Here is a 26067-nt window from a genome sequence, read left to right as displayed (position 1 = left end):
TGTTAGGATAGAGATACCAAATTTCCCTTTTTAGGTAGATATTTATTTCATCCCACTATGTGCTAAATATTCTTTTAGGTGATGGGGAATTTAGGTGCTGGTGAATAAAGCATAGAAATCTCTGCTCTCATAGAGCTAGCTCTATCTGGTCATGAGGGGCTAGGAACGTTCCAGCTCTATCCTTAAGTCTGGGTCTCATCTTCATGGTCCAAAGTGGCTGCTAGAGCTGCAGCCATTACAACTAAATTCTAAGAGACATGATGGCAAAATGAGTATCTCTTTAGGAAGAATTTTTGAACAAACCACGTGATCTTTCTGCTGAAGTCTCACTAGCAAAACTTAGGCATGAAGCCAGTCTACCCCTTGAAAAGGTGGGAAATGTGAGTGGCAGTGTACCAGCCAAAACACGGGCAAAATAGAATGGATAGCTAGATTGTTTGAGTTGTAGCTCTTAGGCCAAAACATTGATTTTTTTTTTTTAAACAAATAACTGATATTTTCTAAAATGACACAAAAATGTACTGTGGTTTAACAGAGCGCATCCTACTGGATTAAACAGAAATGGAGATTGAGAGTCCCTTGTAAATCACTATATCCGGAGTCCAGGGTTATAAGGCTTCAGGGATGGTTTGACCCAGATGCTTTGTGTCACCCACTTGCTGGCTTCTTCTACATTCTTCCTTCTCTCTAGGCCTCTGTTCCTTCTTTCAGTTCATATCACTGTTTCTTCTAGTTTGCCTTTCTTTCCACATAGGTCCAGGAAGTTCCAGATTTATATCCTACCATCTTTTCAAACCTTAGTATAATTAGAGGTCTTTTATCCCAGTAGTTCTAGTCAAAGGCATTGGGCTACCTCTTATTGGATCATTTTAGATTACAGGCCCATTTGATGGGTATGTTGATTGATCAAACCCACGTTGTGTTTCTAGGTCTGGAGTTAGTAGCACCACCATAACCTGCCTCATAAATGGAATGTGAGGGGGCTGGTTTTTCAGGATGAAACTAGGGTACTTTCTCAAAGAAATGAGACAGTATGGTGAGCAGGCATAAGTAACATGTGACCACCATAAATCATTACCACTATTTGTAAGGCTGGCTTTTAGATCATGACAAGTGCATATACTCACTGCTCCTGAGATCATAATTGGTACTTTTGCCTTGATTTCCACACAGTTTTGCAAACTTTGCATCTTGGTTGGTATGTCCTCAGTCAGTTCAGTTCAGTTGCTCAGTCGTGTCCAACTCTTTGCGACCCCATGAATTGCAGCACGTCAGGCCTTCCTGTCCATCACAAACTCCCAGAGTTTACTCAAACACATGTCCATCGAGTCGGTGATGCCATCCAGCCATCTCATCCTCTGTCGTCCCTTTCTCCTCCTGCCCCCAATCCCTCTCAGCGTCAGGGTCTTTTCCAATGAGTCAGCTCTTCGCATGAGGTGGCCAGAGTATTGGAGTTTCAGCCTCAGCACCAGTCCTTCCAATGAACACCTGGGCCTGATCTCCTTTAGGATGGACTGGTTGGATCTCCTTGCAGTCCAAGGGACTCTCAAGAGTCTTCTCCAACACCACAGTTCAAAAGCATTGATTCTCTGGTGCTCAGCTTTCTTCACAGTCCAACTCTCACATCCAGGATATGTCCTAGACATGTAGTAATTGCTAGGTGATGGCAGTCTAAGGCTTCAGAATCTTCTCTCACCTGTTGTGATGCTATCTTGACACGTGGACAGAGCACACCCGTGACTGGGGCGATTGTTCAAGTAGAGATAGAAGGCTTTTCAGTCTTTAAAAAGATCCTTCCAATTACTTTACACTCATGTCTGAATTCTCTCATTAGATTGTCATGGTGGTGTGATGGTTTCGTCACTAAGGTGTGTCTGACTCTTGTGACTCCATGGACCGTAGCCTTCCAGGCTCTTCTCTGTCCATGTATTTTTCCAGGCAAGAGTACTGGGGTGGGTTGTGTTTCCTTCCCCAGGGAATCTTCCCGACCTAGGGATAGAAAGTGGGTCTCCTGCATTGCAGACAGATTCCTTACCAACTATAGTTTTGGATAAAAGTTTGTTCCTTTTAAATTGCTCTGTTGCCGCTGAGTCACTTCAGTCGTGTCCGACTCTGTGCGACCCCATAGACGGCAGCCCACCAGCAATGGGATATATTGTTATGCCATATCAATTGCTTATACCTTGTAAGGAATGGATTTTTCTGAGTCTTAAATTATGGCATCTAGATGTGAATGAGATTCCACAGTTGGACAGTGTAAACAGGAATTCTAGAATGTGATCTAGTGAAATGCAGCTTGATAGGAAAGATAGGAAGCTTGAGTGTGGGGCTGTCTACTTTATCTGCATTATGACCTTTTGATAGTAGGCTGCCAGAAATAATTTCCTAGAAAGGAATTGAGAGTGAAGAGTGTGGAAAGGCATGGTGGCATCTGTGGGAAATGGAGGACAGTCATGGCCTTAAAAGAAGGAAATGGCGCCCTCATATCCTTGTTTGAAAATAGCTCTCAGTAACAGATACTCCTTGGTTGGAGTGCATAGAAGTAAGAAAATCTATTTGGGCGGGGTGCATATAATCAGATTTTTAAAAATCTGATGGTAAATATTGCCTGGAAGAACACTGGGCTAATATTATAGAGGTCTCAAACATTTGGGGTCATATCTCCTAAAGTAAGGTTTTTCAAGCTGGCTCTCTCAACATGTTTTATTTTACTTATAAATGTCATAATTGTGTCACTATACTGATGCTATATTATAATGTGTGTGTGTTCACTGCTTAGTTGAGTCTGACTCTTTGCAACCCCACAGACTATAGCCCGCCGGGCTCCTCTGTCCATGAGATTCTCCAGGCAAGAATACTGGAGTGAGTAGCCTTTCCCTTCTCCAGGGGATCTTCTGACCAGGGATCAAACCTGGGCAGATTCTTTATCCTCTGAGCCACCAGGGAAGCCCGATATTATAATATACAACATGTATAAAAATAGAAAATAAAAATGATGAATAAATTTTATATAAATTTTAATCTTTTCTTCCTATACTCCAGGGTATCTTTTTTTGTACCCTCTTTTGAAATGTATTGATATATTAGGTGTCTTATTATGTTTCTTTGAAAAATACTAATATAAATCTTATTATGCTTCTTTTTGATTTTGATATCATCAATTATTGAAGATACTCTTCCTGGTGCCTGTCGAAGGTCCAGCTTAAAGAGTATTAATCCTGAATAGATACAGAGAGCCTACGATTTTTTCAAACTAATTGGATTCCAGGTGTTGAAAAGTGACGATGTAGGATTTTTAACTTGCATATTTTTAACTTGGCGATTCTTGCTTTTTTAGAACACCTTCCTCCTTAGGCACAACAAAGAGTAAAGAACTCCAGAGGGTGGGTGTGCAGTCCACTCTGGACACCAAGCCGGTCTCATGTCTAGCAGAACAGAGCCCTTGGAAGACCTTCAGATATTTGCTGAAGGAAAGAAGAGGAGAAAGACAAGCTGCACTTCGCAAGCCTTTTTATTTCCTCTGTGCCAGAAACCTGTAGCATTTATTGTCTGAGCTGATAGCGTTACCAAGAAAAGCTGGACGTTTGGCACGTTTTCTTTTTTTTTTTTTCTTGACCGCTGCAACCAAGTTTGGTGATGGCTGAAGTCCACAAGATTTCCACTTTTGAAGCCAAAGTGTGAAGTCTGGTACTTTCACATTTACATGAGTTATACTCTCAGTTATTTTAAGTGAGGTATATGTTTATCATATATATCATATATCAGATACACCATATATTTCTTATATTTATGTATATATATTCTTATTGGTACTTGCTTCTACCATACATCAAAAGTCATCTTTATACTTTTCATCAAAAGTCATCTTTATACTTATAGAGCAATGACTTTGGAAAGAATGGAAAGGTTAAGATAATGGAAATAACTAATCCTTTGACAACGTTAAATACCAGGACTTTCCTGGTTGGTCTAGTGGCTAGGACTCTGTACTTCTGGTGCAGGGGCCCAGGTTTGATCCCTGGTCAGGGAAGTAAATCCCACGTGCCACAACTAAAGAGTCAGTAGAGCCAAGTAAATTAAATAAATAAATATTAAAATGTTAGCTATCCAGACTGCCATTTAAAAAGATATATCTATTTACTGACTCTTATTTTGGTAATTTATGCACTTGGACTTTCTTTCTAAAGACTCTTAAAAATCTCTGTTTGCTGACAGAACAGCAGTTTTATAGATTCGGCCTGTAAGTTCTTATGTAGTGTCCCTTATGATAGAATAGTTGTGTTGTAACCATAATGATCCATTGGCAGTATTTGGACAGATTTTTTGTCTCGTTGGCTTTATAGCCCATTTGGCAGGAGTGGGTGGTCCTTCCCATTTCATTCCATTCAACATGTTGGGTTCAGCATCAGAAGGACCCTTCAGAGCTCTTGTCGGAGTTATCAGAGGCTGGGAATGGAATGTGCATTTCCTCAGACATGGAAGCAAGTGTTGTGGTCTAAGAATCAAAGATATGGGTTCATGTCCCGGCACTTGTAGCAAACAAATGGATGATCTTGGGGTCCTAGTTTCCAAACCTGGCATCAGAATCAGCGGCATAGTTTTTGTAGACATACTGATTCCTGAGCTTTACCTAACCTGAAGTCAAAAGTTCCTGGGATGGAGCCTGGGCATTTTGACTTTAGGCGGGGTCCTCAGCTGATCCTGTGGCAGTCAGCCTTCTGCATTTGGAAACCCTAGTAGGTTAAGCTGTCTCTGACATAGCTTTCTTACCTGTGCTTAAGGTTAATTATCATGCCCTCCTGTGTCTTCACTGTCTATGTGAACATCAGCCACTGTGCTTTCTTGGACGTAATTACATTGTATCCAGTGCAGGCAGATGATAGGCTTTGAGCTCTATCAACTGATTGATTATAATGAAGATTCCTTTTTCCTGGAGAAAAATACTAGGAGTTTTACTTTATATTTTGTGAGTGAACTTCAGGATAGATTATCTTCTCTCCACCTCTTCAAACTTTGTCAAATTCTCTGAATCAAAAAGGGATTGCCTAAACCTTAAAAAGCAGATATTCTATGATCCACGCTTGCATACAGGTTATAAAAATTCACTTTCTTGCATAAAAAAGAAGTAGCTTATTCGTGGTTTCGTGTTTTCTGACTACTACTTGTTTTAACTCTTTTCCAGTTTGTCCGAATTGTGTTTTGGTTATTCTGCTAAGCTTTTTACCTCTATTACAAATTTTAATCCTCCTTATGATGCCAAGAGGCAAATGTATTAAACAATCTATAAATAAAGAAAACCAGAGCTCAGAGAGATTGACTGACTTGGCCATGGTCACAGGTTAGTAAAGGTAGTAAAGGCCAGGACTGTATTCTTCCTGAGGAATTGATGAGAGGAAAGGCAGGGGAAAGTGCATCAGCTCCTTGAGCCTAGAGGCTAAGTTGCAGCTGACAACCAGATTCATGTCTTGGATGATTGTGATTTGGAGACCAAAGACTGATTCCTAAGGTCTGGTGGAGGGGTATTGGCATCACCATGAAAGGTGAGGATTGGTCAGGCAAGTGTTGTTTCGATGGTAAGATACTGGATTTCATGAGATTTCTGATATATTTAAGTCACTGATGAAGGCAAAGGAATTAACTCTTTGAATTTATGAATATACCAGTGATTCACAGAGCACATGTCCACATATCTCTACCATCACAGAGAAGGGTCAGACTTTGAAGGTTAAAAATGTAAATTCAGCCATCAAGTTAGGAACCCAGGTCATGTTTATGGCTACTTATCTAAGTGCCCATATCCTAGCTGATGTGCTATCACTATCACTTAGATGGCATTTGCTCCCTCAGTCATTGTTGTACATTTAGGAGGTGGGTTTTGGAAAGGTTCAGAGAGGTTGAGTGGCTTGTTAAAGATCAGATTGGTCAGCAGTGACTGAACTAGAAGTTGTGTCCCAATTGATGGCCATACTCCTTGAGTCACCACTGAGCAATTCCCAGTTTTCCAGGAAGTTGCCTGCTCTTAGTGATGTGGGTAAGTGCCAGTTAAGGCATTTGCCTCCCTTTCAGTTGGCTTTCAAAGGGTGACTTCCTGTGGTGAGATGTACACCTTCCCACATGGAACTAGATAAGAGTCCAATAGTCTAGATACTTGACTTAATTTTAAGGCATCTTAAAAAAATTACACGACCCTGCCTTTTAAACTCATTGAGATTAGAAACCAGGTATTCCCAGCACCTGGCACAGGGGAAACCCTCAATAGCTATTTGTTGAATAAATGACCTTTACATAATCTGATTAAAAGGAATCAGACTGATGAAATTAGGATCACCTAATGCACATGGAGGTTCATGGGCCCTGGATGAGTTCGGTCAGCTTTTAAAACTAAATACATTGAGACAACTCGTCTTATTGTTAGTAGTTGAAGCATCAGGTCCTCATTTTAAAAATAAGCTCTTGGCCATCTGTAATGTTCTCACATAAAACTCGACTTTGAGTTTAAAACTTGCTCATGTGACCTGCTGACATTTTGATGTGTAGTTATATTTGTTTTTGTCAATAGGGTGATAACTGCAGATTCAATTATTTCTAAGAGGAAGTGATGTTTAACAGATCGAGGAAAGCTGAGAATCTGAGAGTCATCTTTAACATGGAAATATCCAGTAGGGTATGTGTGCAGTGAAGTGACTCTTTTTCCTTATTTTTGAGAAGACTTATTCAAATGTCAATTAGCTGAGCCTTGCTAGATTTTTTTGTGTGTGGGTTTAATTTATTTATATGGGTCTACCATATAAATATGTAATTTTTTTCCTAATAGGATATTTCAGTAAATGTTTTAAATGATACTGTTGTTGACTTTAAAGTCTGCAACCTTAGAGGTTGATGACTAGTAATTTTAACTTAAGACGTCTCAAGAATGCTTTACTGTTAATTGAAAGGATTTTTTTCCCCTGCTATCACAGCCAATGGCTTGTCTTGAGCAGCTAATTAGTGCGATTTTTCCACAGCTGCATTTGCCAAGGCACAAAGGTTTGCTCCTGTTTTTATCAAAAGGATCAGTCTCTCTGGGAATGTTTTAACCTGACAGGCTTTGAATAGCAAGACCATCTATTTATTTATTTATTTTTAAATAGCCTTCTTTTCTGAGTTTAGGAAAGTATATTTGAGCTCTGAACTCATACTCAGAAGTGGGAAAAATGCATTTTCTTTCGGTGCTCTTTTAGCAGAACCTGAGCAGGTGAATGGAGTGTTTCTGAGGAATGATGGGGTATTTTTATGGTGTAGATGAATGCATGATATGAAAGTAATAAACTGGGTATTAGCATTGTTCAGTCTTTGTATATCTGTAGGAAACTATAAAGGAAAGAGGGTCTAAGTCTTCTGGGATGCTGAAGACTTCCAAGAGAACCAGTGTGCTGGATACAAGTCAGCACTTCCCCATCCTGTTTGTCAAAATGCTCTCTAGGATGGATCTAGTCTCTTCTAGCCAAACGGTGACTTTGATCACTCAGGTCACTTCTTCATGCTTATAAGTTAATTCATGTTCCTCATGTTTTGAAATTAGTGACATATATCCTGCCACTGAAAAAAATATGGTGACGTTATGGTTTATAGGGGGAAAAGTAAAGAGTAAGAAATTTACCTATAATCCCACTGCCACTTTGGCAACTCTCATCCTTTTGCTAGTCATGTGTGTATTTGTGTACATACATACACTCTACTTATTCTAGATTAGAATGGACATCCACTTTTGATTCTACTTTTTAAATTGTCTTAGGACATGGATTCTGCACTTTGCTGTGTGCTGAGCAATTTTTTAAAAAAGGTATATTATCAAATCTATATGTATCATAATTTACTATTTTTGTTGTTTGGCTGCACTATGTGGCATGGGAGATCTTAGTTCCCCAGCCAGGGATCAAACTCGTGTACCCTGCATTGGGAATGCAGAATCTTAACCACTGGACCACCAGGGAAGTCCATAATTTACTTTTTTTTTTTTTTAACCTGTTTTATGCTTAAATCTTTTGAATGGTTTTATTTCCTCAACTTTATTGAGGTATAATTAACAAAACTATTTAAGGTGTACAGTGGGATGATTTTTCACATGTATTCATTGTGAAACACATTAATCACCTCACATGGTTACTTACATATTTTTGTGTGTGATGAGAACACTTAAGATCTGCTCTCTCAGAAATTTCAAGTGTACGATGCAGGATTGTTAATTATAGATACCATGCTGTGCTTTAGATCCTCAGAGCTTACTCATCTTGTAACTGAAAGTTTGTATTGTTTAACCCACGCCTCCCCTCATAATTTACGTAATCATGCCCATGTTAGTGGACAGAATACTGTGCAATTTGTCAACAGCTTTGTAATGTCAGGTTTTGCATGTTTTGAATTATTTTCCTAGGAAAGTTATCCATCAGTGAAATTTCTGAATCAGTTGATAATATTGTCGTTTTCTTAGAGGATTGTGGTATTATATTCCCACAATGGCTCAGGGTAGCATTATCTTTGTAATTTTTCTTGTAGTAAACATTTTTTTAAGTTTAATCATACCTTTCTAATAGCAGGATTTCCTAAGTTTACTGTATTATATAGTTTTAATTCACAACCATATCTCTATACCATTTTTTATGACTATATATTAACAGCATTATTTTATATGAACTTTTCATAGGCTATTGAACCAGGTTTCTGTGCTAAGTAATGAGTTAAGTGCTAGTATAATTTTTATTATATAGTTTTCTGGAATTATGTGAAGGTGAAATGCAAACATTTCTTTATTCTCTAGTACTTTTTAACCTGAAGAATTTGAAGATTGTTAGCTTTAAGAAGTTTATGAGACTTGTCAGTAATTTAAAGACTTTATTTTGCCTTTGTTAGAAGATAAGGATGATATTGGGATTTATGTTCAAGGAAAGAAGCTTAAAGGTACAGATACTTCTCTGGAAGAATAACTTTGATGTGAATATAAATATTTCCTAAATATTACTGTTCTTTCTGTTTCCAGGTGCTAAATAAGGTTTTATATTCTTTGCCCTAAACTGTTTTTTTTTTTAAGAAAATGATATTACTAGAAACAATGAAAGTTTCTAGATAATAGTAATTGCAACAACAAACATTTATTGGGGCAGTACTGCATAGCACTCATTATATTAAGGGATTTATGTGCATTATTTCATTCATTATTTTGTTTAATCCTCACAAAATTCCTAAGAGGTAGGGCTTTCGAGTATAAATGGTGCAAAAGACATTTAAAAAGCATCTCCCATTTTGAAAACTGAGTAAATAAGTTAAAATATTGTTATTCCTCTTTTTCAGACATGGTAACTAAGGCAGAGAGAGATTTATTTACTTATTGATGTCATAGAGCTAGCAAGATAAACAATAGGAATCTATATTTAGGAAAATCAAGAAGTCCTTTCTTCTTGACTTGTGACAAGTATTTAAGCTTCTTAAATGATTTTGGGTAGAGTAAGCACCAGCACCATTAGAGGCAGGCCTCATAGGGAACTCATAGAATACGTGTTAGATAGGACTTGCCAAGAAGAATCAGAAGAAAAGACTGTACAAAGAAAACCAGGCAAAGAAGAATGGAGTTGTCAAACTAACTTGTCTTCTGCCCTCTTTCTTAAAGACTGAGGTTGAGTTCAGTGTTAAGATTCTGGTCCAAAGGCTTCTTTAATGACTTCACTTCTTGTATTGTAGAAAAATTTCCCCATGACAGAGTTCACCTTTTCTTTGAACTATTGTGTGTTAGTAAACAGTTTAGATATCTTCAAGGAATTTAGATAATATACAGGAGTTGTTATTTGGCTAGATTCAACTATAAAAGGAAATCAAGCAAATTATTTTTAAATGTGAAACTCCGGGTACCATTAAGATGCCTTGCTTCTTGGCACTTCATATGGCAGCACTATATTTGGTGGTGATGAGTAGTAGGCGATATAAAATGTCAAAAAAAAAAAAATAAGCTGTATGATAAAAATGCCTCGATGCAATCAAGCCGACTTATTTTAATTCAACTACTGATAACCTAAATTCTGTCAGCTCTTGATTTTCAATTAGGTGGAATACTACTCTGCGATCTGATTATATTTTGCACAGGCTCATTTCATAGTTTGGTGCAATTTAGGATACCCCAAAATGCAAATGGAAGTTCTCATTAGGAACTTAATATGTGTTTTTCTGTTTCCCCACAGCAGTTCCGAGGAGCATCCTGGGGCCTCCAAGCCTCCGATAAGCTCCTCCAGTATGACATCACGCATCTTGCTACGCCAGCAACTCATGCGTGAGCAGATGCAGGAGCAGGAACGCAGGGAGCAGCAGCAGAAGCTGCAGGCGGCCCAGTTCATGCAGCAGAGAGTGCCTGTGAGTCAGACTCCAGCCATAAACGTCAGCGCGCCCGCCACCCTCCCCTCTGCCACCCAGGTGCCGATGGAAGTCCTTAAGGTATGTGCGTGTCGCTCTTGTTGGCTGGGCCAAGCCTTCCTCTTCTTCTGCATTTTCCATTTGCTAGGTGTTCTGTTTGTCTCATCATGTTTATTTGGTTATATTGACCCATCTGAAACATATTTGTAAATGTCAGCTCCGTTGATTCCTACATGGCTTTGTATTTCCAAAGAAAGATTCCAACTAACTGTAAATTTAATAGTAACCCTCTCTAAATGGGGGGAAGAGTGTTGATGTCCCATGAGAAATTACCAGGAGGTTATAGATGGTTTTTATAATGATATCTTCCCATCTTTCTTTGGGAAAGTTTAAAAATGTACAAGTTATCTGAAATGAGCCTCTTCTAATAACTTATATATATATATATATATATTTTTTTTTCCCCTAAATACATTCCATGACCATTCTTGAGTTTTCTTTTTTCTTGAGTAAATAATCTTGGCTGTAGAATCTGACTCTTTTAGAAAGTCTCTTCAGATAGAAAATGGTAGAAGAGCTTAGCTTTAATAACCAGACTGCATAATCCTTTAGCTGAAGTGAGTTGTCTGTTTTGGGTCCCTTTGATTTCTTGCTAGAGTAGAAACTGCAGGAGCTTGTTAGCATCATTCTATCCAGGACATATAGCTTCCTAATTACTAGGGAAAATTGTAACAAGTCTAAGAATAGAATTCCATCTCACACATGGGTCCTGCAATCACATTGGGAGGTACTCCTTCTTTAAACATTCCAACTCTTAAATGTGACTGATGCAAGTGAAGTTAAAAGAAAAGTAGGACTTCCTTACTTCTTAATTTTTAAAATCCCATTACCTAATTGATCCATCCTGAAGAGTCCCGAGTGTTACTGTTCATTAAACAAAGTGAACTTTACCCGCCGGTGATTCTTTGTTGGTCTTTGCAATCATTCCTATGCTCAGAAAGGACATCTTTACTACTTAAAGTATACTGTGAAAGCAAATGGGATGCTGTGTGATAATTGGGAAGCAATCTATCATCTCTACCAGAAAGAAGGAAAGAGATTCTTTAAAAACAAATTTTAATCCAGTTGTTTTATTATTTGCAAAGACTCTTGAAATGTAGTGATGGAGTACTGAAACTATGTCATAGAGAAACTGATATTAAAATTCTGTTTGGATGAAAATGATTGAAATGGTTTAGCAGAAAATTTTACTCTATTATGACTGAAGTTCTGAATATTGCCACACCTAATGTATATTTTATGTACCCCACCTTCCAAGTAAAGGCAAGTTTTTCTCTTGGAAGTAGATTGTACATTAAACTTTCTGTTCTGCTTGGGTGAAAATTGGCAACCAGCAGGTTTTTACAGATCTAAGGTTTATTTAAGATTTAAGTCTGCTGTTCACAAGAGTCATAATTTTTTTTAGCTATATCTTAGATTATTTAAAGTTATATGAATTAAGTAATAATAAGTTATAGAGAAATGTCTGTTTTATTTACTTTAGTAGTCTATTTTTTTAAGCTGAAGAACAGATTTTAGAAGAGATGACACAGGTTTGTGTTAGTAGTGGTTTATGTCTAAATCAAAGGTAATGTTATTAAAGTATATTACTTGAAATCTATATTCCTATTAAGGCAATTATATCCGATGAAAGAGAAATTACCCAAGTATGTTGAAACATTATTTCTATTTCATTTTAAAAATGGACATCATTTTTAAAAGTTTTTATTACTTAAAATATGTAATTGTGATATGATTAAAATTAAAATCTATACTAACTGGTTTAATAATATAACCATTTTTCCTTATATGTTACTATGTCCTGGTAACACTGGCCCTAACTCTATCGCCCTATTTAGTTATGTTAGAAATATGTCCAAAGTTAAAACACAAATATATTGTTAGAACCCAGAGACTTAATCTAAATAAAAATCAACAAACGGTAAATGTATATTTCATATTTAGTTTATCTCTAACTTGTGCATTTTTATACTTCAGTTATATAAAGTAGCAAAGTATATTAAGAGGTGTAGGGCATAGCAATGTGGGTAGGTTTGGTAGCTGTTTAGACAGATTTTGTGTATAGTGTCCTTATGTGGAGGACCAAGCAGAAACATGATTCCATATAAGGTGGCATTCTAAGAGATTCAAATTACATTTTAAAGGAGAGTATCATATACATGATTACTTCAAATACTTAAATACTTAGTACTTTATAAAAATAATTTGCATATTTTTGAAAGTTTTGTGGATGGAAATATGAATCATTTATTACAGAAAGGTAAGTGAGAGAAAGATGGTTATTTTTTCTTTTCTCTTTTATACTTTTTAAATCATAAGCATATATTATGAAGTAAATGGTTAATAGAAAAGCAGTTAATTTGCTTAATCTTGACCCACATTTCTATGAATATGCATTTTCAAGGAGTAACACCAAGTGTACTAATTTGTGCATAATGACACAGATGATATTGAATAAATATTTTTTTCTAATTGTATAGTCTCAGTAAATTCATCATTTAATTTTTAAAGATTTAAGTTGCTAGGACAGAACATACCTGCTTCTCAGTGGAGGTAGATGTGTGCAGTTAGACATTCTCTAGCGTGTGCCAGAGAATCCTGGGTAAATCTCTCCCGTCTCTCACTGGTTTACAAGAGCTTGATAGAAAAATCACACACACAAACTCATGTTACGAACATTTTTGCTGTTGGTGCGTTGAATAATTTTGAAAAGCTCAATTAGTATTTTCTGGTTAATCCCCTTTCTTTTGCAGAATTATACTTAAAATATGAAGGTTTATAAAGCATGTTTTAAATTGTCGACCGTTTCTAGTAAATTTAGGACTAGTGTTTGGAAGTCATAGGGATTGGAAATTTGCATTACTTATTTCTCATATGGTTGTCATTCAGTCCGTAAATTCATGAAACTTTGCAGGATTAGCCTCTGGTTTCTACATTGATTTAATTAATTTGTGATTTTTTTTTATTCCTATTATTCCTATTATTGGTTTTTATTTTAGGTGACTTGGAGTGGTTAATTTATTGTTGTATGTATTCACATATTGGATATATCCTCTAGGTTTCTTAAGAACAGCCCTATTCAGTTGGGTATTGTAATTTAAGGATGTTTCTTTGTCATAAATGAACCAGTATCTGAAGTGCACAATATATATTTCACAATAGTGAAAATATGCACTCTGTATTTCTCACTGTGAATTAACAAAGTATATCATTAAGAACCATTAATGGAAGTAGTTTCTGCACAGGTAGTTTTATTGACAAGCAAGCCTGAGATCTGAAATCTGACCTGGATCCTTTTAGACACAGAGGAACTGGGATTGGCCTTGTGGACACAGTCTCATGGCTGAGGAAGCATCGCATACCAACCTCTGCGTCTTCATTCGCACATCCATCAAGCATGCATTTTCCCTGTGTCATCTCTCTAACTCTGACTGATTATGAAAATACCTGATTGCTCTGATCTTGAACTGGCAGGTTCAGCGGAATTGCTCCCCCTGACTCTGACAGTGTATAGTTGAAAACAAGAGTTTATAATTTGAAAACATTTATCTATTTAGAAATGTATAGGAAATTTTCAAGGATTTCCCTCTCTGCCTCCTTTCCTTTTTTTTTTTTTTTCCTCCTTGGACTTAAAAAAATTTAAAGCCAAGGTATTCTCTTGGGAATAAATTGTATATTGAATTTTTCTGTTCTCCTTAGGAGAAAGATTATATGAATTTGAAGGAAAAAAAATAGATATTTTTGGTAACTTCAGAATATCTTCTTTTAAATAATTTCAAGAAATTTATTTTTAGATTTTTTTCTTTTTTTCCAAATCATCTTGGATAATCCAAGGAATTAGATTACTGCAGAATGAGAAGTGATGCTTGCTATTCATCAGGTATTAAAACACATTTTTGCCAGGGCCCTCTATCTTGTGAACTGAATTCACATTGGTATTTTTTTGGTGGATGGCTTACGGTATGGCATCTCATTTAGATAGTGATTCTAGCAACCCAGGATGGATGGGTGTTCTGCTTTCTTGTTACCCTGTCCAACAACCTATATTCCAGGAAATTTCACTAATGGAGGAAAAGGTGGCTGACTGAATTGCTGGCCTTTCTCTGTAATTTATGAAATCTGCTGCTTGGTGTTGAATTGTCAAGGTATGGCTTATTCTTTAGATATAATACAGAAACTTGAAGAACGTGTGTGGAGTTATGAGTGAGTTGGTAGGTTATATTAGAAGAAGGAACGGCTCCCAGGCCCCATTAAGCATTTGATTTTCTTCCGGATTTATTTGGGCAGGAACATAGAACCTTATTAGCATCCTATTGACCAAAAGAAGTGGGAAGAGATGCAGTGTGTCTCAGTTCGGCTTGCCTTTTATCCCCTTAGGGAATCTTGCTAGAGGTGCTGACCACATAAGAAAGGAAACCTGAGAATTCTTCTAATCCCATAGTCCATGGGCCAGCATATATTTTTGTTACCGGTCAGTGTGACTTACATGAACATTCTGTGAGTTTCAATTTCAGGACTGTTTATGAACTTTGGTGTCCTTTTGTTTTTGGATCAAACACTGTGTCTACAAGGCCACATCTTCTCTCGGGGACAAAGGGATTCTGTTTCCAGGTTTCACAAACATCTTTTCATCCTCTTACAGACCTTCTTTCCCTACAGAGCCTTTGAATCTCTGGATCGTTATCACTTTGTGTTCCATGTCACACATAAGGTAATTTTCTTTCCCTTTAAAACTCATTTTTGTTGGAACTCCACTCGGTATTCTGTAATGACCTATATGGAAAAAGAATCTAAAAAAGAGTGGATATATGTATGTGTGTGTGTCTCACTCATGTCTGACTCTTTGCAACCCTATGGACTGTAGCCCACCAAGCTCCTTGTCCATGGAATTTTCCAGGCAAGAACACTGGAGTGGGATGTATGTATATGTATAACTGATTCACTTTGCTGTACACCAGAGACTAATAAAACATTGTAAATCATCTATACTCCAATAAAATAAAACAAAAATTATAGACAGTCCTTGTTAACTGAGAACTGGTCTAAACAGTGTAGAGGGGGATCCAGCAGGACACTAGCTGCTGACAGTCCAGGGCGCAGCCTTCCTGACTTCTGCTGCTTTCCAGCCTACAGTTCCCTTCTGTGGGAGCGAGGTCTGAAGAAATGTATTAGGCAGTTTTGATCAGGTAGATGTAAGCCCTATCTTTATTTGTTCACCTTTTCAAGTGAAGTGAGACAAATCGTTTCTTTTCTTTCTGAAAGAGAAATATCTTGTCTGTACTTTTGAGAATATTGCTTTAAACTTCCTGTTCCTAGACTTTTGGACTTTATGGGAGAAGGTGAGGGTGGGATGATCTGAGAGAATAGCATTGAAATGTATATTATCAAGTGTGAAATAGATCGCCAGTCCAGGTTAGATGCATGAGACAAGTGCTCTGGGCTGGTGCACTTGGAAGACCCAGAGGGATGGGATGGGGAGGGAGGTAGAAGGGGGGTTCAGGATGGGGAACACATGTAAATCCATGGCTGATTCTTGTCAATGTATGACAAAAACCACTACAATATTGTAAAGTAATTAGCCTCCAACTAATGAAAAATAAAGGGGAAGAAAAAAAGCTTTCTGTTCTTTAGGCAGAATAGGGACTTCTTACCGTGTGTACTGGAAACACTTAGATCATTCTGGTGATATGTGTGCTCATTTGCCTTGGCAGTGACTGGCGACCCATTTGCTTCCCATGCAAATGTAATGCACACCATACCACCGTAGGTAAGGAGTTACTAATCTACGGGCTGGCACAAGAAAGTTCTCCATGAAGTTGCCTTACATTGGGGAAATCTAAATCTAACTTAACCCAGGCTAAGTAGGGCACCCATCTCAGTATATGTGCATTCATTAATCTCAGATATCTTTTCTGCCTCTGCTGCTTTTAGTAACTAGGAAGGAGCAGTGAATTCTGGCTGAAAGAAAATCATCTTTGTTTAGATTTTTGGGCCTGGCCCACTTGAAAAAGCAGCCCTGTGGGGAGCAACTATGTAAAGCAAAATAGTAAGCCTTGATATAGCTAAGCCTATGAATTAATTCCACTTTTCTGGAAACACTGAAATATCAGCTGTAATTCCATATTCATTTGGTAACATGCATGCATGTGTACATTCTAAGTTGCTTCAGTCGTGTCCAACTCTTTGTGACCCTATGGACTATAGCCTACCAAGCTGTTCTGTCCATGGGATTCTCCAGGGAAGAATACTGGAGTGGGTTGCCACGGCCTCCTCCAGGGAATCTTCCCAACCTAGGGACTGAACCCGTGTCTCTTACGTCTTCTGCATTGGCAGGTAGATTCTTCACCACTAGCACCGCCTGAAAAGCTCCTCATTTGGTAATATTGGTACACAAGATGGAAGTGATTTCTTCCACTGTGCGCACACAGCCATTTTTCTGTGGCTGAGGGGTACCATAGAATCTGGGTGGTGTGATCTCCTCAGGGCATGGGTCGGGTCCACCGTGGTCAGTGGACATCTGAGCCATGCAGGTTTGGGGGGAGGGTCACCTTCTCTCTAGGGTCAGGGATTTATCTCAGTGGGCTATTTTGCCATCACTGAAGTCACCTTGTGGGTTTACATGAAGGGCAGCTGCTCAGCCCCTCTCTTTCTGCTGATAAAAGAAGCCATACTGAGAGGTGCAATCTCTTCTAATTTACACAGTTCTCATAATCCTAAAACTGGAGGTCCAGGTAGCACTTAAGGACAGTGCTAAGGTCTAGGGCCTTGGAGTGAGAACTGAAAATTGGAGTGGGCCTTTTTTTTTTTTAATCTACCTTTGAATGGGAATTTCTTTTCAATATGATGTGACGTGTAGCACATGCATTCTTAACTGGGCGATATTGTCTCCCAAGGCAGCAAAAATTGGCTCTTGGAAGGCAAAAAATAGAAGCTGTTATAATGGTTTGTGATCCTCTAAAACAGGAGTCCCCAACTTCTGGGATCTAATGACTGATGCTCTGAGGTGGAGTTGGCATAATAATAATGGAAATAAAGTGCACAATAAGTGTAATGTGCATGAATTATCCTGAAACCTTCCCCTTCACCTTCCCATTCATGGAAAAATCATCTTTCACAAAACTCGTCCCTGGTGCCAAAAAGATTGGGGACTGCTGCTCTAAAAGGGCATAGTACATAAGCAGATATATCTACCTGTTACAGTTTCCTTGGTTGGGGATTAGGAGAGAGGTAATTAGGGGGAACAAGAAGGTCTAAAATCACTGCTTAAGGGGGTGGTGATGAAAAAAACAAAAAGGATTTGAGAAACATTCCTGTTTCTGTGCTGAGTTCTTAACTCCCCTCTTTGTGTTTAGAAAACACTTAGGCTCTTACGGCTGTACCGCCTGCCTTCCAGCTCGTCTGTGTCTCCCAGAGAACTGTTAGACTCGTAGTCATGGTTGGCATGTCCAGCATCAGGCAGTCGTTACTAGTGTCCCCATTTCACAGACGTGGAGACTGAGGCGAAGGGGTCAAACAGCTCATCGGAATTGGATGAAGCAAGTGGTACAGTCAGGATTCGAACTCAGTTGGATTTCATGGCACTAATGTCTTAATCATTGATGGTTGTTCCTCTCCTAGAGTGAATGACCTGAAAAAGTTTAGGAGGCAGAAGTAGCAATGTTTAACTTCTCAACTGACATGGTAGCCTGGTACCTTCAGCAAATATAGGAATTACTGGTGTAACTGGTACTGCCTAAAACAACTTCGAGGAGGACAAGCAGTGACTGCACAGACATTAATTATCGGCTGTATTAGATGGTAAGCTGAATCCTTTATATCCACTATATTAGGTATCTCTGTAGCAGCCCTGTGGGGTAAGTAGGATAAGCCCAATCTTCCCCATGGGGAAACTGATGCAAAAAGAGATTGTCACTGAGGTCACACAGTTAGACTCCTCAGCCTATGTTGCATGCGTGTGTGCTCAGTCGTGCCTGACTCTTTGCGACCCCTGGTGAACTGTAGCCCACCAGGCTCCTCTGTCCATGGGATTCTCCAGGCAAGAACACCGGAGTGGATTGCCATGCCCTCCTCCAGGGGATCTTCCTGACCCAGGGATTAAACCCGTGTCTCTTTGAGTCTCCTGCATTGGCAGGCATATTCTTTAGCACCGTGCACCAGGGAAGCCCACCTTATCTACTTATCAGCCTCCCTTATCTACTTATAACCACATGCCTTGCTTCCTCTCTGTTTCCTGTGGAGTTCAAGAACAATCTCTAAACATTTCAAAAAGTCACCAGTAATGGACTATTAGAACCAGGTGGGAGGTCGGAGAGAACTCCAGAGAGTCTTCACAGGCTTAGTGGAAGGACACATGATCTCAAGCATCTGAAATTAGTAAGGGGACATCCATATGGGGTAATAAAGTGAACCCCTGAATTGCCACTATATGCCAGATGGAAGACCTGGACTATAGAAAAATACTGCCTAGCCACATTGACCACGGTGGTAATTTATAGTTTCATTATAGTCATCTTTATTGGTCAGAATATTGAGATGTTCTATAACAACATCCAGAAACCAAAACTCAAGATGATTTGCATTCTAAAAAATCCTGTTGGCCAGGCTTATCTTATTGGCCTAATTCATATCTTTCATAGTTCTGTGTGTATTGCTAATACATTTATATTGTTGTAAAGGATTTTTGAAATACTCAGTTTGGTAGAGTCAATACATGTGTTTTAATATTAACTTTCTCCTGGGATTATGGTTGCATTTACAATTTTTCTTCCCCTGCCTCATTGCAGTATTATTACTTCTGTTGTATTTTAGCACTTAAAACTGGAATTTCAGTTCTGGTTGTTTTTCTCTTTGTTTTTAAGTGAATAATGTTAGCTGTCATAAATTTTATATTACTGTATGTTAAGGTCATGAATCTTCTTCACAAATGTTACCTACGTAATCCTAACAATTAAAAAAGGGACTTAGATTTGAAAGACTGTCTTCTATAGGTATGCTCTTGAATAATAGAGATTGTGGACATGTGTAAGCAAAATCTAATTTTAACATTGCCCTACTAAAATAAGGGACTGGGATCAGTGTTTAAAAATATGTAAATTAGTAAGTGGTTTTGCACAATTTTAGAGCTGCAATCAGTACTAGTATCTTGGCTCTTGCCCTGAATATGTCTCTTGTTATTGACTTCTTTGAGCATCAGCCTAAACTTTAAGGGAAATTTAACTCCCAACAATACACTAGTCTTTCAGACCCTGTTTATAAAGTTTTTTCCTATTAATTTATTGTTGTGCAAAAATGAGATGAATTAAAATTGGAGCATGTGAAGCAGATAAAATAGGAGGTTACTAAAGTAGAGAATGGTCTTAGAAAAAGAGTTGTGATCACTGGTTTAAAAACTAGACAATATTCTAGAAAAGGACCTAGATTGTTCTATACCAAATTGTTCTTACTTGTTATATCCGGGATGAGTTTTTGGAATTGGAGATACTGGTGGTCAAGGCTTTATTTTTTAACCAGGAGAGTATATGCATACATTCTTAATATAATTAAGCGGGCTTCTCTGAATGCATTTTATTAGGAGTCTTAGGGAAGTTTTCTTGGCCTATAAGTCTTTTGAGCAGCCCAGTTCTTCTGTTAGGTGAATTTACTAGACATGTGCACATTGCATAACTCCCTGTTACATGGTCTTCCCTAAAGGAAAAATAGCAAGGTGTGAGGATCCCGAAAATTAAAAGTTAATAAAAAGATTTGAATCACCAGTTTGTGAATAATTTTAAAAAGTTAAGAGGCCCAACATGAAAAGCAAACTTCAGATTTCTACTACCTTACACCACGCATAACTTTGTCATAATCTCCCCTGTTGGCCGGAGTTTTGTATAATTAAAATTTAGGAGCTAGAAATTTTGTTGAGACTTAATTAGAAGCGACAAACCAGAGACATTCCTGCTGGTTAGGAAAGGCTTAAGAAATTCTTATTGGCTAAATTACAAATATGTAACATTTTTTTCAGAACACTGCATGGTAGTTCAGACTGCCTAAAGGTGACAAGATTAGGTCTGTTTTTCTAGTGAAGTAGTAAAAATTAGATTAATAAGTACCAGCAAAGAACCTTTTCTTTTTTTTTTTTCCCCGAAAGGAATCTTACCTTGAGTACTTCTGGCTGTGGAGATCGGTGCTTTAATTAGCCACATGTTCTTTTTACCTCCTGGGAAATAAGTACGGGATAAAATTGGGGATCAAGACATAGACGCACATTGACTTAGCACACGCCGCTAAGTAATTCATCAAGGAATGTTGGTAATTAGTCCTGCCTCTTTCAACTCTTGGCTTATTTCATAAAACCAGTTGATTTAAAATAATGCCTGCTGATTTATTACCAACACGTTTCAAGACTGAGACTTGGCTCTTAACAAAAGCAATATTGTGCAGCGATGGAAACGCGCCCTCTTGTTTTTTGTGTTTTTACAAATTCTGAAGTCCCCTATTAACTTTGTTGCATTTTCTTTTACCCCATTCAGCATTTTCTTGGGCTTTCTTTTGTCTCTTGGTGAAGAAAAGGGGGGTGCAAATTAGAAAAAAAAATTCCAGGCTCTTAGGGGTTTTGAATGTGAGGTGCTTGTCAGAGTATATTGACTCAGTGTGATTTGATGGAATTTAATTTGAATCCTTCGTCTGGTAAGACAGGCTGTCATGATGGCCTTTGGTCCTCCTGCATTGTTAAGTGTTTGGTGATACTTATGACAGCCAGGTTAATCTTAAAAGATTGAATTTATGAGAAGTACAGAACCTTATGACTTCAGCCTTGTAACCTTGGTATCCAAACACTGCACTAAAGTATTCTCTGGATGCCAGATTCCCCTTAATGCCAGTTGATGTACTTCATTATGCTTTGAGATGTGACTATAATCAGCATCCTTGCTGAAAAATCTGGGATTAGATTAGATGACTCAAAATTGGAGCATCTGAAGCAGATAAAATAGTCCACAATACTTAACTGGGTGACCCTAGACACATTTCCTGATCTTTCTGTGTCTCAGTGTCCTTATCTGTGAAGAGAAGTAATAGTGTCTGACCTGGAGAATTTTTGTGAGGGTTAAATGAGATAATTCACCTAAAGCAGCATTATCTAATAGAATGTGAGCTGCATGTGTAAATTTAAATTTTCTAATTGTTGATTAGTCGCTATCTCCTGTCTTGACTCTGCGATCCAGTGAGCTGTAGCCCACAGTAAAAAGAAAGGAATGCAATCAGTTTTAATCCTGTGTATTATTTAATTTAGTATATCCAAAATGTTATCATTTCAACATATAATCAATTTAAGAATTAACAAGATTTTTGCATTCACACTTTTTTTTTCCATATTAAGTTTTCATACTGAGTCTTCAAAATCAAGTGTGTATTTTACACCTATAGAAGCATTGCCATTTAGATGCTAAATTTTCATTGAATTACTCCCATCAGTTTTGATTTTATGAGATTTACAGTTGAAAAGCTAGATTCCTGTCCACGCACTGATTTCCAATAACTAAGGTAAATATAAATCTTTAAATTAAAATGAAATTCTTAAAGAATTTTAAAAAATTTGAAATTCTTTAAATTTTAAAGAATTTTTATTTTATTTTTTATTTTTTCTTTTTAAAGAATTTTTAAAATCCTCGTCACACTGACCACATTTCCAGTGCTCAGTAGCCCACATGGCTGTGGCCTGTGTAGCTGGGTAGATGGAAAATGCTCAGTCAAGGATTCTGCTGTGTTGTTGTTTAATAATGAATAATATTGGTATAGTAATTATCACTCCCAACTCCAAGTTGCCATCTTTATTTGCTGCCATTATACCTATGCAGCACGATTGCTTTCCCACTGCCTTCCTCCCCACCAAAAAAGATCAAACCATTTTTAGTCATTATTTTCATTCTCACAACAACCCTTTGGAGCCCAGGTTAGCTGACATATCTCAGATGTGGTTGATATTTCCTGTCAGAACACCCTTTCCCAGGAGGGCACAGCGGAGTCACGCTTGGAAATACGGCATTTGGATCCATCTCTGCCAACCACCTTCCATTCAGGCCTGAGCCGCGACAGCTCTTAACTTGTTAGTCACACATCTTACTCATACTCTCAATCCAGTTTCTTCTCAAACCTACACACATCACACTGAAATAGCACCTGTGCAGTGTGTTCAAGCTGACTAAAGCCTCAGGAACATATAAACATCTCATCAATGTTCGTGATACAAAAAGAGACATTGAAGGAAAAGGCTATCAATTAATCCTAGTTCTTCTTTAAATATATATTACATAGTAGCTGAATGAACAAGTAGGATATTGAAACCTACTTTTTTTTTTTAAAGGAGTTTTATAAGTGATTTTTACTTTTGTTAACTTTGCTAAGGATGTTTCTTTTCTCAGTTAACCTGCAGTATATTTTTAGGAATTTTCTGCATAGCTGATAATCCCATGAAACGGTTTTTCCTCCTTTTCTTATTTACCAGGCACCCAGGATTTCTGTTTTGGTACTAGTTTCTGACCATTTATTAAACCAGAAAAAAAAAACACATCTGAAATGATAATTTATATTTTTTTATATACTTTGTCATTCTTAATGCAAATAATGAGTTGATTATACTGGAATTAGTAAACTCTGTTGGAAAGATTTGATGTGTTCTTCATATAAAAACTAAGAGCCTGTCAAGTTGCATTTTTGTTCAGTTGCGTAAGTGAGAAAATCAAAGAAGTAAAAATATTAACCATGCAATGAGTTTCATAAAGAAAAATCTTTCTGTTGTCAGAAGTTATGATTTCCTGAGTTTGGAGTTACATATTTCTCAATGTTTATTACTTATTTATTTATTAATTATTATTATTATTATCTTAATTTTATAATTATCTTAAAAGTAATATGTTAACAAACATGCATGCCACTGTAATGTTGATTTCAATTTTCTCAGTAGCTTTCCAAATTTATATTAATATCACATACCCAAAGAATTTTTCCAGTTCATTAATTACAAAACACTGATAGAATTCATAATACAGTGTTAAGAGTATGGGATGTCGTGCTGATTTTTACCGACACTTGGGACCCCTAATGTCTCATAGATAGGAGAGTTAGGACATTCTGGGAGGACATTTAATTTTGATGTAAAATTCTTATTCAGCTTGACGTGAATCTAAGGTGTATAGAACTTAACTCTAAAAGGTGTTTCCAGCAAAGTTTTCTGTAGTTCAGTGGGTCTCAAAATGTAGTCTGGAATCTGGATCTCCTGCATTATGTGGGAGCTCTTTAGAAACACAGATTCCCTGAGTTCACTCCAAACCCATTGAGCCAGAAACCCTGAGGACAGAGCCCATTAACTTGTCTTAGCCAGCCCTCTGGAAAATTCTAATGCAGACTCATGTTTGAGAAGCACTGCTATAGAAACCTGGAAGTTAATATGTAAGAAACATAAGAAAAATTGAGAAATGCTAATGCAAATAAAGTCAGCCTCTTAGACTTAAAGTAAACATATAAAGAGTTATGGAAAATCTCCAACAGTGGTAAAATTGGTAGGCCCTTCATTTGAGGAGAGAGGGGAAGAGGAAGACAAGCAAAAGAAATGTTTCTCTCCGGTCAAGTTGATCAGCGGAAGTTGCAAAACATCCAGTAGCTCTCTGTAGAGTCTTTTGTACATGGGGTACATCCCATTATTTGCAGATATTTTCACAAGGTTGATAAAACTAGGTTAATCATGCAAAATCTTGGGGAGATGAATTGGGGATAAAACAATAATAAGAAACTAAAATTATACAGTGGTGCCCACGTTAAGCCTTAGAAGCCATTGTGACTTTGTAGGAACTCTGAGGCATGAATGAATCCATTTGTCCACAAACATTTATAAATAAACTATCTATCTCACTTACCTAGACATCTCTTTTTCAAACAAACATTGATGCCACCACAATGAACAAAGTAGAAATTGATACCAAGGCTATATATTTCATTTTATTCTTTATTTTTGCACATTTTCTTGATCAGCAAAAACTGAAAGCACAACTCCTAATAAAACAGGGCCTGGAAGTATTTGACTTTTAAAAAAATGTTAAGAGCTACTTCTTTTTAGGAAACTTTCTTAAACTCTCAAGTGTCACTTCAGCTCTACTTTGGAATCTACTTTCCTCTTTTTCAAATTGAATGTAGTTAATGGTAACACAGAATGCCCTTTTCAGAGTCCCAGGGACCCTAACATCTATCATTTCACAAGCAGCAGGCCCTTGATGGTCAGTCTCTGACATCAAAGGTCTTTACTGACGTGGCCATAGTCTTCACTTGGCCTTTTACACTGGACCATTGACATCAACAGAAAGTATTTTCCTCTTCTTTTTCTGTTTTCAGTATTAGTTTTCTGCTGGAAGGCAGTATATCCAGTACATGAAGCCAGCTTGCCCCCTGGCTTTGAATAAAACAAACCTTCATTTTTGGAAGCTCCACCGGAAAGACCAACTCTTTCTAATACTGGAGTCCTTAATTTGCACACCCAGCACGTGGAGCGAAGTCCAGCCTTAGAAGAAGCATGGCTCACATAAAAGCCATGCAGTGCCCTTTTCTTCCACCTAAAGACATGTATTATCTTCTTACCTCCCTTCTCGTAGGAGGAGGAAATCAGAAGTAACCTAAAGATACCTCTTGGGAACTTCTGCACTGATCATGAACCTTGTTTCCCATACCTACTTTACTTTTCTGTTAGGGTTTCCATTTTTCAGTTAAAATTCAAAGAACTCTTGCCTCAAGGTGTTGATTGTATGCCACATCTGCCCTCTGGTTGCTGTCTACATGTTTAAAGGCTTCAGCCCTGGAGTGAGATGGGCAGCGCCCAAATCCTTTCTGAACCACAGTGCCCTTGTCTGCATGAAAAGGATAATAAAAGTCCCTACCTCATAGGGTTACTGTGAGAAGTAAGTGACATGATGCTTGCAAAGCACTTAGCACTATGTCTAGCACAGTACTTATTAATTTTGGTCACTGCCATCAGCATTTCCACCACAGTCACACACTAAGTCCCTGGTGATCGAACCACCAATGGGTTCTTGAGAAATGCTCAAAACTTTAATGTTTTAGCAAAAAATGAGGGAAGTTGATCTGGAATTAATTTCTCTAGACATAGATGGGGCATATAAAGTTTCTTTTGGCCAATGATTATTGAGTTACATTTTAGCAGCAAGGAATTTTTGTTCTTAAAAATCACCTGATTATGCAGGTTCCCTTAACAGTGGTTTTTTTTTTTTAAAGGAGGGCAGTGTGATGCTTGACCACAGTTTTTAAATTCTCCCCAGATTTTACCCATTACTTAAAATTCTTAGAATTTGATTTGATGATTGATAGCCAAGTTAGGCAACAGTTAAATACCTACCTGTAGAAAATTCTGGGAAAAGTGGCTAAAAGTGAGGCTAAATTTTGAAGAAATATTAATAGGTGTCAAAGGCTGTGAGACTGTTCTGATTCTGAAATTAAGCTTCAGCTTATAGGTTGAGAAGTCATCAGTTTTGGATCTGGAACTCTGGTTAAAAATAAGTCATCATATACAATTTTATTAGCTGTTCACTTTTATAAGCATTGTTATTTTTAGGCAATTAGAGATTCAAAATACATTTAATCACAGCC

General features: G+C 37.6%; 1 protein-coding gene across 5 annotated transcripts in view; it reads left to right on the top strand.

Moving 5' to 3' along the window:
• MITF (melanocyte inducing transcription factor) overlaps positions 1-26067 on the top strand; it is a 221184-nt gene that overhangs the window by 123310 nt on the left and 71807 nt on the right. For 4 of the 5 annotated variants that reach the window (XM_020910233.2, XM_070455687.1, XM_020910199.2 and 1 more), the window contains exon 2: positions 10209-10458. In XM_020910233.2, coding sequence (XP_020765892.1) covers positions 10209-10458 — 250 coding nt within the window. The remainder of the gene's footprint in view (positions 1-10208; positions 10459-26067) is intronic. The other variant, XM_020910207.2, reaches the window with a different exon arrangement.

The sequence above is a fragment of the Odocoileus virginianus genome, chromosome 26 (genome assembly GCF_023699985.2).
Source record: "Odocoileus virginianus isolate 20LAN1187 ecotype Illinois chromosome 26, Ovbor_1.2, whole genome shotgun sequence".
Lineage (NCBI taxonomy): Eukaryota > Metazoa > Chordata > Mammalia > Artiodactyla > Cervidae > Odocoileus > Odocoileus virginianus.
The sequence above is the reverse complement of the archived record's forward strand: the minus strand, read 5'-3'. Positions and strand labels throughout refer to the sequence as shown.